The sequence below is a fragment of the Lepisosteus oculatus genome, chromosome 10 (genome assembly GCF_040954835.1).
Source record: "Lepisosteus oculatus isolate fLepOcu1 chromosome 10, fLepOcu1.hap2, whole genome shotgun sequence".
Classification (NCBI taxonomy): Eukaryota; Metazoa; Chordata; class Actinopteri; order Semionotiformes; family Lepisosteidae; genus Lepisosteus; species Lepisosteus oculatus.
The window spans coordinates 22,886,252-22,902,224 of record NC_090705.1 but is presented as its reverse complement, the minus strand read 5'-3'; the positions used below and the strand labels follow the sequence as shown (position 1 = coordinate 22,902,224).

At 41.8% G+C, this 15,973-nt stretch overlaps 1 protein-coding gene across 2 annotated transcripts in view; it reads left to right on the top strand.

The window, feature by feature from the left end:
- Positions 1-3,506: 3,506 nt before the first annotated feature.
- The window catches only part of stx17 (syntaxin 17), a 30,912-nt gene continuing 18,445 nt past the window's right edge, over positions 3,507-15,973 (top strand). For both annotated transcript variants that reach the window (XM_006635736.3, XM_015357209.2), the window contains exons 1-3: positions 3,507-3,612; positions 5,081-5,237; positions 8,727-8,792. In XM_006635736.3, coding sequence (XP_006635799.2) covers positions 5,115-5,237; positions 8,727-8,792 — 189 coding nt within the window. In that variant the 5' untranslated portion in view covers positions 3,507-3,612; positions 5,081-5,114. The remainder of the gene's footprint in view (positions 3,613-5,080; positions 5,238-8,726; positions 8,793-15,973) is intronic.

Here is a 15,973-nt window from a genome sequence, read left to right as displayed (position 1 = left end):
AGTTCAAAACATTCATCATAACAAATAGCTACATTGATCAGTCCCTGGTCACACATTCACAGCACCGCGCGATATGTTATTAAGATGTTACAGTATATAGCACATGACTGTGTTCATAGTATATTCATTTTATATTGAATTTACATGATATTCTAATTCAACCTTGATTGGTCTTACCATGCAGAGGATTTTGAAATCAAAGAATGGAACAGAATTCAAAATATGGACTCACTTGAATAATGCTAAGATTCTTACACTGAAAGTTGCCCTCTGCACCTCAGTGACCTAATAACTGACCAGTAAGTGGATTATTCTGTATATGGTATGAAAGGTAGAAAGTTTAGAGCAAATCAGAGAAAATGGGCTTATCTTCCATTCAGATCTGAACCCAAAGAAAGTCAGGGGTCAAGGAGGATTGTGGCACAGTGATGCCCTGGGTTCAATTTTTTTGTGTTATCTGTATTGAGTTTGTCTGTTCTCCCCGTGTTTGTGTGTTTCCTCCACGTGTTCCCATTTCCTCCCACAGTCCAAAGACATACTGAAAGGGGTTAACTGGCTTATGGGAAAAGTGGTTTTGGTTGTGAGTATGTGTGTGTCTGTGTTTGCGTCTGTGACGGATTCGTGTCCTGTCCAGGGTGTGTCCTGTCCTGGGCTCTTTGCTTGCTAGGATAAGCTCCAGCTCTCCCTATATCGTCCTGTATTGAATAAAGCAGCTAGAAAATTGATGGATGAAGTAGCCTTAATGGGCAGGATCCTATGATACAGATCCATCAACAAAACCCAAGAATTTAAACCATCAGACGATGTTATTTTTCATCTACGCCTCTCCACCCGTGTTTATAGAACGTGTGGAGCAATATCATCACACGTGTCCAGACCCATGGGGCTCGAACGATTCCACCTGCACAGCTGGTCCACACAAGGACCCTGCACTGTAAAATACCAGAAAAAAAAGACAACTTGGCAGGAAAGGGGAATTCAAAAGACTTAAACACAGGGGTGTCCTTCCATGATGCAGGAAAAGGATCAGGAGCCTCTGAAAGGAAGCCTGCAGCCAGAGGAGATCGAGACCTTAGTGAGGAAACAGAAGCCTGGGGGGTTAATCTTGTTTCAGTCTGAAAGTTCAGCTGCACCTCGATGTGGCTTTAAATAGAGATAACTGCAAAAACAGTCCCACAACTGCCCTAAGCAGGAGTCCTCCATAAGGGCTCTCAGTGGGTTACTCCCCCCGCTGAACGGAGAGCAGAAATAAGGAGCTAATCTGTCATCCCCTCCTTGAGTCAGGGAGCAGGGAACATCCTGTTGGGGCTCTGACAGAGCAGCCAGAGCAGGTGTGTGTGTATAAAATGCACCTATCTGCCTCACCCCCTCCCTGTTCCTTACCCAGAGATACCCTACTGTCAATTCTGCTACTCCCAAGAAACTGCAGCTGGTCCCAGTCACAATGTCACGATACGAACGGTGACTAGACTCTAGGAAAACAGTGTTCCGAATTGAAAGGAGCTTGAGTGTTCAAAAACAGGCAGGAGTAGCTGGACGGCATCAGCCCTGCACGCATTGCAGGTAGCTTCAAAAGGTCAAAGATTGGAGACATTGAAACCTAAGTGGTACTAATTACATAAACAATGGATCAAACTGAGTCATTCAGAGATCAGAGTTCACAGAAACTCAACCCCCCCCAATGACTACTGAATGAGTGATGTTTGTATGTGTTTTAAAGTTCATTCATGAAATATGCACCATAGAAGTGGGCATAGAGGGAGATCAAGAGAGGCAATCCTACTCCACTCTAGACACACAAAGGACCAGTCAGCCAGCGCAGTCCCACAGTGGCTGGAATAGCTATCTCCTCAGTCCTCCAGTCACCTGAATACACTCTGGACTTGAATCTTAATTGATGAGTCTCACAAAATAAACAAACCTGTAATGTGGAGCTCCAGTTCCCAGAAGCACCGATGTTGTTATGGATTGTATTGAAGTAGGGGCATTTCTTGCACTTAAGAGATCTAATTTCTGATGCTAGGACGTGTGTTAGAGGTGTACCAGAGGTTCTGATTAAAAATACAACTAAATAGTCAGAACTTAAGTATTTCAGGCCCAGTTTTGATCCACTGCAGAAGTGGGCTTGACAGATACCACACCCTGGGTGAGATGCCAGTCCACCACAGGGCAAACAGACACAAACACACCCACACCAGGGCCAATTTTTCCAGAAGCCAACTAAACTACCAGTGTGTTTTTGGACTGTGGGAGGAAACTTGAGCACCTGGTGGAAGCTCACACAAACATGTAGGGAATATACACATTCCACATAGATAGCACCCCAGGTATGGAACTGAACTCAGGACCCCAGCTAACCACTGTGTCACTATTCCGCCCTGACAGATACCCAGCAAGCCAAGTCAGCCATACTGAACTATGATTTATCCTCCCTTCTTACGTGGACCAAGGTTGCCTCCATTTGCGGCCCAATATTGCCATGCCAAGACCTGGCCATGATAAAGCCTGCAGCACCGCAAAACAGAGTCTGCCAGCTTCTTCAGGCTGTGGTGTCAATACCTGGCCTGTTGCAACCCAAATGACTGAAATAGTAGACTGAAACGGTTTACAAAGGTTCTGAAAATATCTTGCAAGTCCTGTCTTGCTGTGTTGGACATCCTGGGACAAAGCCGATCACTGATGCCCACTGATGATCATCTTATATGCACTGCAGTGTTCTACGGGGGTGAGATCTACATAATTCACCTGCATCATGACATCCTCAGTCCAAATGACATTCGACAAAAATGTGGTCACTGCTGCACACCTGCCACAACTTCAGAATCAAACCATTCCCTAGTTTATTTTGAATTTAGATGAATGGAAAAGTGTTTTACTGCTTGTGTTTTTAATGCCACTCAGTATTTAAAACAAAATTGACTATACTGCTAATCAAAAATGACCATTAACCATTAAAATCAAACATCTAACCTAACTGCCACACACAAACCTGTTGTCTGGGCAAGAGTGGGTGACATGAGGATGTGTAGATGTAATCACGGTCTTAACGCTGACCATTATAGAGGCAGATGTGGATGTTAAAACAAATCTTGCGCAATGTTATCATTTATTTTTATCTAAAATAATTAGTCATTGCTGATTTTATTTGATTTTTTTATCGATGGCATTTACAAGTGATATTTAAAAATTATTAGTCATTGTTGCACTAAAGGTTGCACTGCACGGTGAAATCCCTTTGAGATTTCACACCAACTAAAAAACACAACCACACACACCCCTCCCCCCATACACTGAGAGTTCTAAAGTGACTCTGGGGTTACATCTGAAAGAATAAAAATAACTATTGTGTTATGATAAATTGTGAAATTAAATATATTCATCAATGGTCGCCTTTTATCAGTTTCCGTTCATTTTACCTTTACTACGTATTCAAATGGGCCTTCTACATACCCTTCTTTTGTTTCATCATCGGGTCTGTTTCTCTGCTACACAATGTGAGAGCGGAAGTATTTTTTAGGCGCACTGGGAAACAGGTTGGAGTCTTGTTTACTAACAGAAAGTTGTCGCATTAATTAACAGTGGGGAGTAATACTGTTATAGTTTTGTTTCAAGGTACGTACTTACATTTTAAGAACTTATGTACTCCAATTAGCAGACTCGATTTGACAACGTGTAGCTGTCTGTTTAAGGTGTTTTGAAACGACAGTGTCCAGCACGTATACGTCTTTTCACTTCTGAATGGATTGAAAATTCAAAATATTAAAAAACTGTCTGCGACTACTTACACTTTTCCAATTCGAAGCGAGTAAACTAATCTGTTGTCATCTGTATCAAAGTACGGGTATGAGGCTCATGTCAGTTGTGAGTTGCAGAAGAACCCTAATATATGATGTAACGTTTGCTCTCTCTTCCTGGCAAACACATCCAGTACAAACATTTGCATTTTTGGCATAGATCTTTTAAGTTTTATGTCATAAATCCACTTGCCATTTTCGTATTCAGTGTTAGTATTTTAGCTGCGCACAAAATACTAATACCGTAACACCAGTCTTGTGTTAAATTGCGTATTTTTACTTTTTTTTTAACCATATCTTGATGTTAACTATATAAAACCTGTGAAGTCTGGCAATTAAAACATGACCATGACATGAAAACAAATGACCTGCAATCCCTCCTTTGAACGGAAACGTAGGCAAAACAGAGGCGTTGTGGTTAGTATCAGTCCAGGCCATTGTGTAGTCCCATTTTTCAGTCTGTTTCTGTCGTAGACTCTTCAGCTCTTAGAATAAGAGTCTTTCTGGTGATGGCTCGCTAAACAACAACAAGGGTCTCTCCCACTACAGCTAAATTAATCGACTTGAGGCAGGATTAAAATCACGATTAATCAACACACTGAAATATAAAGTTAATTGTCAATGAACACTTTAACACGAGTTTTTCAGAACCAGAAAACAATTAGTAGGTATCAAAGTTGGCTTAACACAACTTTAGAAGGTCTTGTTACAGTATTTTGTGCAAAGTAAAAATACCAAAATCAACAAAACTACAAGGCATATTTATAAATAACATCAACGTCTTTTCCCAAAAGTGCTGATAATACTAAAAACAGCAATAGTGGATTAATTCCAGGAATCCTCAGCAAAAGGTAGACAGATGTACAGTAATTTACTACCTGTGTCTTGCATGCATTTTTAAAAGTAAAATAAGGTGCTTTAATAACAAATTGAATAAATGTTTTTTGAGTGAATAATTCAATATAAGTTATCTATATCAAGCTTACTCATGACAGGACTAGCATATTTTTATAAAATAAGCAGCCTCTGCTTAAGGCCAAGGGGAAGTTTTACCACTTAAACCATTCAATGGAGAATCATAGACAACTCTTCTTTTCTCAATAGTGGGATATGATTTAGTGGTTTCATCAGTTATTAATAATAAAAAGTAATTCTGACTGTCCTGTTAGGCAGAATGGTGGAGTGATGTCCCTTTGTGTGCCAGGCTAGGCTCTGGCTCCTCCGAGATCATACCTTATCCAGGCCAATTGGGTTTGTGAACATGGCATCACCTTCCCCCTCCGCAGGCGGCTGGGCTGGGAGGGCAGCCGGCGTGGCAGCATGGCGGATGAGGCGGGCAGTCTGCCCCTGCGGCGCCTGGAGGTGCCCATCCACAAGTTCATCAAGGTGGCCATCCCCACCGACCTGGAGCGCCTCAGGAAGCACCAGATCAACATCGAGAAGGTAAAGCGCAGCGGGATCTGTAGGGGAAAGCCGCTAGATGCTGTTCCGAGCTCCTTGAAGGAGTGGACCCTTTTCTTATAATTGGGGCTTTTCTTTTTTGACGTTTTACAGTGGCATCGGTGCGGTGAGACCCTTCGAACTTGGTTTGGGATTAAGAGCAGTTCTCCAGGGCTTGCAGCCCAGCAGGTTGCTCTGATTATGTGGGGGAGGGCTACACTTGACTCATCTTTCTGTCATGTTTTGGGAAAATAAATGAATTCATTGTGCAGCAGGAGCCAGCTTTTGTGGACTGGCTTGGGAAAAAAAGGAAAGCTGTTGGGCAAAGTGGCTATCAGGTGGAGAGCTACGCTTGGATCGTTTATTTAAAAAAAAAAAACACTTCTACGATGGGAGGAAGTCCCAGACCATCCACATCTCTTCAGGCAGTTTTTGGAATTGCTAATGACCTGGTGGACAAAAATCCCTTCAGCCTGAGGAGCAGTGACGCCAGGAGAGGGGCGGGTGGGAGGATTAGAGCAGGGCATGGGGGCACGCAGGGCGGCACCTGTCACTGCCGGCAGGGGAGAGGGGATCACAGCGGGCATGGCCCTGGGCAGCCAACCTGCAGCAGGCTCTCCTCTTCCTGCATCTGCCAGCTGGACTGGGGCTCGAGAGCTGCTCTCCCATACCTGTGCTGGGAGAAAGGGAGCAGGATGGTGCCTCATCGTGCTGCAGTGGGGTGAAGTCAAATAATAGTTCATTGTGGGAAGACCTCCTTAGTACTTAGGATTAGTTTCTTTTCCCTGGGATTTCCACCATTGATTTCTTCATTCTCGATAGTGAAGAATAAAGGAAGGTACTTTTTCCCTAAATCGAGCACTGTGTTTTGATCTGGCAGAAGTGCTTGGTCAAAAGCAATGTAATATATCAGTAGCTCTCTTGATATATATAACTAATGGGCAGATAGTTTCTTGGTTGTTTAAGCACTGTCAGGTGAATTCTTAAAAATAGCAAGGAATATGCAGAAAGAGCCGCGATGTAAGAATGCCAAGAACAGTGAAATATGGGGTAATGCCCTGCTTGAGTAATGATCATTTTTTTGCTGTCAGCATGATTTAAAGTAACCTGTCTGTGAAGCAAGCTGGTGATTGGAATATTTAATTTCAACACGTGGCTGATTGCTCCAGAGAAATTAGAAAACGGACAAGTCACATCCAATGGAAGGCAGAGGGTCAGCTCCATGACCTACAATTGTCATATCCATCCGATCCATCTGCAGAGTTATGTTCTGACCGTAGTGACCACAGCATGAGAAATCCCAGGAAGAATTAGCCTGTACGTCGATAGAATTGACTGGAACTTGCTTTCTGCATGACCTCAGTGGACTTGCTCGGAGGCTGTCATGTTGACAGTTGAGAATTGAAATCACTATCTTCTGTGGGTCAGAGAACAGCTGAGGTGGTGGCAGGGAGAGTAGTGGAAGGTTTTATCACCCGATAGAATTTTTTTAAACTTCAGCAGACCTGACGAAAGACAGAGGTGTGGAAACAGAGTTTGGATGAAGTGCATCAAGCTGACTTGTGTTGTTTAAGCCAGCTTGTGGGGGGTGGAAGTGTCATGATGTGGGGAGAAAACAGGAACGTCCCAGATGCAGATTGAGGGCAACTCTACTGCTCGGCGATACACTGACAACGTCCTCGAACCAGCAGGTTTCCAGATCCTGCAAGCCAATCCAGAAGAGTCGATTGTCCAGCGGGACACCGCGAGATTGAACAGTGCCAGAGTTACAACGGAATAGCTTCAGGGGGAAAAAAAAGGTTAGGTTTTGTTGTGGTCTGCCTTATGGTCCAGAGCTGAGTCCAATAGAACATCTGTGGGATCGACTTACCCAGGCCAGTGCCAGGACACAATCATGACAGGCAAGCCTTCGCTAGTTGGACAGGAAGATTGTTGAGACATCAGACTAGCGGTCAGTAAATTGATCTTTTTCTTCAGAAGAACAGAACTTACTGGCATGAGAAAACAAGTTTGGTTTTCAATAGGCAGCGGATCATGCTTTGTAAGCAGCACTGTCATAATCAAAATATTCAGGAGCCATTTTTTAAATGAAAAATGAAGTCACACAGTTGCACATAGGTGGAGAGGAGCGCTCTTTTGTGACTGGAAAGCAAGAGAGAGCCTCTGCCCTGGCCCTGATCCGTGTTGCAGCACAGTGCTGCTGTGGCAGCTGTTGGAAACAGGGAGGGTGAGGCCAGCAGCAGGTGAGAGCTCCGCTGACGGAGGTAGCCGGTTCGAAGCTCTTCTGGGGTGTGGAAAGTTCAGCTGTGACCTCATCAGGGCCTGCGTGTGACTACTCGTCTGATCCTCCACCTGTCTGTTCATTCATTGCTTGGATTATCATCCGTGTGTAAAAAGTAAAAATAAGCAAGGCGGGTTTATTGGGCAGTTGTTCAGACTAATACTAGAGAGATGGGGTAGGAAAAAGCAAAAGCTTGCTTTATGGCGACACTTGTAGGCAAAGAATAATTAAGTACTCTTGTGATCTGGGATGGGTTAGAGGAGCACTGAAGAAAAAGCATCTGCTGAGATCTGTTGAATAAGGATCCCTAAGGGGTCCAGAAGAGTGTGCAGTACGGGCTTACTGTTTGATTTTTCAACCACTCTTTGTAAGAATGTCGTCATTGTGGAAAGGCTCTCCTGATTGGGGCGGTGTTGATAGTCTTTGTTTTCCTGAAGGCATTGCTGGAGTTTTCCTCAGTTAAAATGGGGATGCATACCAGATACAGTACTTTTTGGCTTTAGCTGCAGCACGTCCAGTAGCTAAAAAGAAACAATATGGTCCTGTGTTTAGAAACACGAAGAAACATAGTTTGCTGGAGGAATTTATTTAGACAGAAACATATTTGAAGATGTCAGATGTTGAAAAATGGGTTTTTGCACACAATAATGTACATCATTATTAATCCACGGAAGTTCATTTTAACAACACAATATACTGTATCTATCTCCTATGTCCATTGATTCCCTGTTCTCTTTGCAGACAGCAATCTTATAGCTCCTGAACAGGTTTGATTCTAGCTGCATACAGTAGTTACAGTATGAGCTGACTGATCTGGAAACATCCCAGTCCAATGTTTGTAAGAATAGGGATGTTTTACCTGGCTAAATTCTGCTCTGGGTTTGAGCAAAGTGTGTTACCTAACATTCTCTCTTAATTGAATAGCAATTTCTCACTTCTTCACCAGATCTTTGTTGTGCTTTGTTGTGGGGCTGCAAGACCACGATGGCTGTTGCATGTCACCCATGTGGGGGTTGAACATTAGATATGGAGGACGAGGGTCTTGTCCAATAGATAAATATGTCTCCAGGATCCTGCGGGATGAAAAATGCTTTACACGTGCAATGTCTTACACAGCATTTTTGCTTTTGATTTTGGGGCAGTTTGAATGCATGTGTTTGAGGATTTGGATAGAGCTACCACTTACAGAGTCTTTCTCTCGTCTTCTTCAGTACCAGCGCTGCCAGCAGTGGGACAGGCTGCACCAGGAACACATCAATGCCAGTCGCACTGTGCAGGTAGGGCTACTTTCTACTACTCTTCACACATACATTCGTCAGTACTGATGCCTTAGCAGCTACAGCTGTGACTACACTCACACACAACTACACGCACGTGCTTGCACAGGTGCCACAGTACTTGACTCACGGCGCTGAATATCGGCGTTTTTCTGCAAACCACAAGGAAACTGAGCCTTTGAGTGGGGGGATTCTTCCAGTTGGGCTTCGAAAAGACATGTTTTCCACAGGATGCAACCCAGACGGGTGTTTTTAGTGCATACCCCTGTTGTCTTTACAAAGCTGTTTTTATTTTACCCAGTACACTCTGATGTCTAACTTACTCTGGGTCTAACGTATTCAGATATTGCCTGCCTCTTTAATTTTCAAACAGTAAAACACATTTATTTAATCTCACTGGAATTCTACATGATTAAATGAAAGCTTTCATATGTACATTTTTTTTGTTGCTCCTTTTTATCTAATTTTATTTGTTTTGCAAAATATGTTCCCATTGAAAGGGATTTGTTTTTAGCATACTTTGTATTCATATTATTTGGTTGAAATCCAGACTTTGATGAGACTATCCTCGGCTTGGATAATGAGTTTAATATGCTCAGAATGTTTTTTTTTATCATTCCAAGGTTAATTGCTGTTTCCAAAAGTGTTTATGGGATTAAAAATAAATAAAAAAAATAATAGAAAAATAAAAATAACACATTAGGCATTCTTTGAGAGATTGATAGTCGTGTTCTTTAAGACCCCACAGCTTAGTCAAGTGGATGCCACACACAGCAATCCTGTTTTAATCAACAGACATGCAATTATCCTGTCCTGAATGAATGGCCGAAACCAGTGATTTGCATAATATAATTAATTTGTATTGTATCAGCTATTGTGCTCCGTAGGTAAAGGATTGGATAAAACAATCCTGGTGCTCAGGCTTGTGAGATCGCAGGCTGGCTCTTCCAAGTGATGGAGTGTGTGTTTCGGTGTGATTGTAAAAGGATTTTAATTTTTTATTGCTGTTTATTTAGAAATTTGCATTTAAGCAAATCTGCGAGACTTGATGTATTGTAATACCAGCTGATGTGACAGATGTAGTCCTGCTCCTTCCTGACTCCTAGCATATTGTATTTAATAATTCTGTATTTTATTTCTCCTGACATTATTTTCTTTTCTGTCTAACCTTCCTATTGAAAGCAAAATCTGCAAAGGTTTGTAGAGACTTACCTGCTGTGTTCTTTTAAAGGATTCGTTCTGTTGCTTGGAAAGCTGTGGCTATTGGAAAAAAAAATGAACTGCACAGAAAGCACATTTTAATACATCCTAGAAATTGCTCTTTAATTGTAATTTTTGATGTGTTTGTGCTTCAGAGATCCGAAACAGAAGCAGAATGGATTACCTGACACCCATACCTGCACCTGCTGTGAATTATGGGTGTCAGCTTTTGGGGAAAAAATAGCAATTACTCTTACACTGTTACTCATAAACTGAAAAAAAGTCTCTTTGTTGAGGCTGATGTGTAAAATTCAGTAAAATCCCTGTCAAACCACAACTGAATGAATTGCCTTCTGGTTAATGCCATGAAACAATTAAAAAAGCAAACTATAGGATATTGAGTTATAAGCTTAGAATTAAAATCAAAGAATGTTATAGGATATAGTTAATAGCTTAGAATTAAAATCAAAGAATGTTATGTTAAAATTGTATAATGCACTGGTAAGGTCTCATTTAGAATAGTGTAAAAGTTTGATCACCATGTTACAAATATTGCTGCTCTGGATACATTCCAGAGCTTAAGTCAGTATCCTACACAGACAGGCTGAATGAAATTAACCTTTATAGTCGTGAAGAGAGATGATTACAAGGGGACTTCGTACAAGTACTCAAAATCCTGAAAAAGCACTGGCAAAGTGAACCCATTGGACTTCAGAATCAGCAGTGAAACATGAACCAGAAGACTGAAGTGGAAAATACATAGAAGTGCATTTCATACTGACAACATGCGGCACACCTTTACACAAAGGCTTGTAGGAGTCTGGAACAAGCTACCCAGCCATGTCGTTAAAACTGATGCCCTGGTTTCTTTTCAGAAATGTCATAATGAGGTCATGGCACCATTAGGCGGATGAAATTGGATCAATTAGTAACTTACTAACAAATGGGCCAGATGGGCTACTTTTTTGTTTGTAACTGCTTTTAAGTGAATTCCTCTCTTAAGACTCAAAAACCCATGATTTAAGAAAATCAAGAACAGTGAAATATGTGGTAATGTCCTTCTTGAATAACAAAGATCACTTCTTTGTTGTCAGCATGATTAAAGGTAACTCTTTTATTGGGCTTGATTCAGTGAACGCTTGCCGTGGAGAAAGGCTATAAGTTCAGGATACCAGTCTTTCTTAAAAGCAGCACATTACTGATTTTAGATCATGGGTTGTTTTAACTCATGGGCTGTTTGAATGTGCCAGTACGTGATATCTGACTGAGCTGGGTGCCAGTAAGGGGAACTTGGGGCTGCAGGGCTTAGGCAGAAGGTTGACCAAGCTGAGAGCAATTTCCCTGGTAAAGTCAGGGCAAGGAGCTGGGAAGATTATGTGCGTTGTAGTGCAGATAGTGTATCCCAGAATCCTCAGCAGGGAGGTGCCCTCTGGCACTAGGCAGTGATGTCATCACCATTCGGATACCGAGAACTGCAGCCCGGGGATGAGGAACATGTGTCATGGAATGTTCAGTCCTTTCCCTCCCAGTCACACTCTTCCACTTTCTCTGCTTCTCTTTCTCTCTGCCCAGCCTCCCTCATGCAGTGACAGAGTTACGGAAGGCCACATACTGAACACATTAGAGCAGATCTAAAATTAAAAACGGTGAGCTCACCTACACGATGTTGCTGGATTCACAACAGTTATTGCTGCTTTCCCTCCCTCTTTCTCTCCATTTCCACCAGTAAGACCTGCAGTTTAGCCTCCTGTTAGTGCTCATTTTTCTGTCTTGCTGACTGAGAAATATCATGCTCTGCATTTTACACAACTGCCACAAAGGAGGATGGGTCTCAGTCTTTACCTCACCACTACGACACTAGTGGGGTTTTGAGGAAATCAAGGAGGTGCATTTTGGTATTTTTGGTTAACAGTTTTACTCCAGTAAAGTTGTTAGAGTAGTTTTCTAATGTGTGGAAGATCTCTGCTTGTAAAACAGTCACAATGGAATTTTTATTTTTAATAGTGGTTGAACTCAAAGCCATAACAGCAAACAATAGTTTTCTCCATGGTGAAGGTACAAACATTTCCTCACAGAAACAGTGGGTGTGCGGTTTCATTGAGGATTTTTATCACTCAGTGGCCCCAGACGTGGACTTGACCCCAGGTTTTGGGCTCTTGTTTCTGGGTGAAAGCTGTATTCTGGGGTCCATGTTGTTTGATTGCACCCCAAAAGGTGACGTAGAATCATAAATGCTACTGATTAAATTCGATGTTCGAAACAGACCTTCAGTGCAAGCCTGAGGGACAACAGAAAGACATAATCCAGCAACGTAATCAGCTGATCAGATGAGCTTTACCTGAACTTTGCAGTACTAGGCAAGGGCAGCAGGAACTGGTGAATGCCATCCACTGTCAATATGTCATGTCCTGGACAGGCATAACCAATCAAAGGCATTTGAGTAGTTCTTGGAATTAACATTTACACTTTGTGTGTATAGTAGTGTGAGTTAAAAAGGTGCAAAATAGACAAATACTTGAGAAATAAAATGTTTCTGCTTTTTGGTTTTAAGCACAATGCTTGTTTAGAGTATGGTGTCATCATGGGGGCAACGCAGAGAGTAATCTCTTTGCAGCAAATGTGTAAAAACCAAATTTGCAGTATAAAATGTCTGTAAGCGTGAAATAAAATACCTGGAGAAGAATTCGTTAGGTTACACAATAATACAAATTTTGAACCCTTTATATTTTGAATGTGTTGCCTCGACAGCTAGTACACATATGAAGGCACAAGAGGAATGCATTTAGAACTAGTGTTTACAGACCCCTGAGATTTCTGTGAGTTCACACTACAGTTTTCACTGTAGAATTGTGTAGAATTGATCTCCATCAAAGGCTTAACAATTGCTGATATGTAACAAGTCAAAATAGCACTGAATAAAACTTAACTAAGACACGTGAACCAGGGTTCAAGACTGCGTCTTTGTGAAAGTGAAAGTTTCATTTGCACGTGAATCAGAAGATCTGTGAGAGGGACAGACTGGTAAGATGGCTAAAAGAATTGTGTGCCAAAAGGTTTTCTTGCCAGTTATTTGGATTTATCTTTGTAGTTATTTTGGTTTTGCGTATTTATATATATTAAAGAAGTAGTGCAATTCTCCAGGACTAGCCAAACGATATTATCAATGTTTTTACAATTCTGGAATAATTCATTATACCTGTTTGATTTATATGCCCTAGAAACAAAGATAAAGATAAGTCGGTTAAACATAGTCTTACCCTTATCTGTCTCATAAACCATGTTGTTTAACTTGTCTGGCTACAATTTCAATTTAAGATGGTTTCGGAGGCAGAGAAGGTATACCTTGGTGATAGAGTAGATGTACAGTTGGGGTGCAGATATTAGCTGTCTTAACCCAGAGTTCCTCCCTGTGGTCTTGCAGCCGGGTCTGCTCTGTGCTGTTCATCTGCTGATCAGCAGCCCATTCCAGGGAAAGACAGGCTGCTGTTCTGTGTGTGTATTTCTGCCTAGGCGCGTACAGACATAGAAACACAGGGAGAGCCAGCGAGACTGAAAGGGAGTGTTTTACCCGGTTTCTGCTGAAGTGCCCTTCTCCGGCCCCAGCTGAATTGAGCAGGAGACGGGGGGAGAGGTGGTTAGAGGGAGAGAGGACTGGCAGCTCTTATCCTGCCTGTGTTCATCAAGAGGCCTCTCTGCACAGTGGGGTGCAATCTCCAAGGAGCCTCTGAGGACGTGTGCCACTCCGCCTGCCTGATTGTCACCGCTGTGGGCTTTCTGTTGACTTTGTTTTTGTTCATGTTAGTATTTTTCGTTCTTTTTTTTGCCTTGGCTACGCTAAAGAAAGCAGATTCTTATTCCAAGAGGCTGCCCAGCTATAAACAATCACAGGGAAGCCCAAAGGGCATTTATATTGTCAATAAAAGGTGCTTTAATCTGTGTCCAAACAAAATAGTAAACAACTTCACTTTCAGATGCTTTGGGTGAAGAAAACTAGAATGTGCTGTTGTGTCACTATTTTTCAGAAGATGGCTAGAATCCAGATTTTTTTTTCCCCTCTAAACAGAAAAGCCCGTTAGTTCTTCACGATACCACTTCAGAAGGTCCAGCAGTGCCAAATTCACCACACTCACGTAATGCTGTTGGTCACATAATGCCTGCACTGTAACCTAGGTCTTGTCCCACAAAATTATGGACTGTTCAGTTTCTCAGAGGTTTTGATCTCTATTTTTGATGGCTAGAATGTAATAAGAAATAAAATCCTGTTTATTGTACATAAGAACTACCTGTAGAGTGAGTTTTTTTAAAGAGCTCCAAAATTAGGGTTATTTTGCCTGCGCTAATGTGTCTCTGGGAGAGATGTTCTAATTGGTCAACCACAATACAGGAGATTATGTACTTATGAAATAGAAAAGCCATTCACAAGAAAGACTCACCTTTCTTATACAGTACCCAGACTCTTCCTGTAACTTCTCATAGATTAAATGTCTGCCATCTTCCAGTGCAGGTTAGGATTAGAGGCTAAATTTCACTCTAAATTTAAGAATCAGGCCATCCCACCTCTGTTCTGAAATGAGAAGTTTTTTTTTGTGAAACAAATAAAACTACTAAAAAGAAATTGAGAGCCAGCTCAGCAAACAGGAGTCTGCCACTGTGGATCCAGCATGATCATTACTGCTAAAAGATCAGATAAAAACTACAGACTAGGATGTGTTCTAATCACAGAATCGCTGATTCAGAATAAAACATTAAAATAAATTATTTTCATCAAATCGCTAGTTTAACACTTCTTTGTTATTAAAGTGTCCACAACAGGAATCTATAATCATCTTGTACCTCTGCCGGCCCCTAGATTAAAACCACTTTCGTGTTTTTGTCATGGTAATTTTGAACCACAGTGGTTGTCTTAATGTGTGTAAATAAAAGTAAAACTGGGGGATATGGGCTTTTATGTAAACCGTATATAAAATTTTACATGTGTGGTTTTTTTTTGTCAGGCTTGGACCAGTCACACTCACAGAATAACAGTCCAGTGTTTCTCTCTCCAAAGAAGTGTTTTTTGTTTCTGTTTTTGATTTTTGTTCTGATGCCCTTCTTTTTTGTGTGTGTTCTGTGCAGATTTCGGGGTGATAGCGCTATCACCTCTGCGATCGTGCAGAGATATGTGGTTAGATAGCATTGTAGGTGGGAGGCTGGTTGTGCTCTGGGCCTGGGCTCATGCACCGATGCTCTGGTGTCAGTTGGGTGACGGTTAGTATTTGACATTAGGCAGCCCATCGGAGGAGGATCTGAGATATTTTTGGTCACCACCTACCTCTTTGGTAACGATAGCACATCTGCAGTTAGCGTCCTAAAGAGGAGTCACCCTGCCGTGTGAAGCCTTATTAAGTTAATCAGAATAAAACAACCCCTGCTGTTTTTGTGTTTTTCTCCCACAGTGTGATGTTACATGTGAGGTGCTGCTTTTTTTGGGCTCATGTCTTCACCTCCTCTTAAAGAACCTGCTTTTCAACTTAACCTTTTTTAAAATACTGTTTTGTACATGTATTTTTCCTGTCTTTAACGGCTCTGAAGTAACTCAAATAGGTCAGTCTGATCTGTTGGAGAAATTTGGTTTCGTTTGTTTTTTTTCTCATCAGCTGTGTCTTCTAAATCTCATAAATGTGTTCCCCGCTGTTTTCTTTCTCTCCCCGATAGAGTAGGCTGCATCACACTGGTACATAAAGTAACGCTAAAATGAAATGCATTTATTCTGCTTCAGACTGGCTCCAGCAAAGAACCCTTTACTAAACAAAGTGTATTTCAAGGATACTGGAAACAGCAGGCTGTGATGTATGAAATGTTATAATGGAAGCTTTTTTTAATGATTCATTTTACCGACATAAGCGTAGCAGTGCACACAGTACTGCAAAAGTACAAACAAATGCAGCCCAGCTTGTGGTATCCCTCTTACACTGGCACATTGTGCACTGTGTTACTGCTGG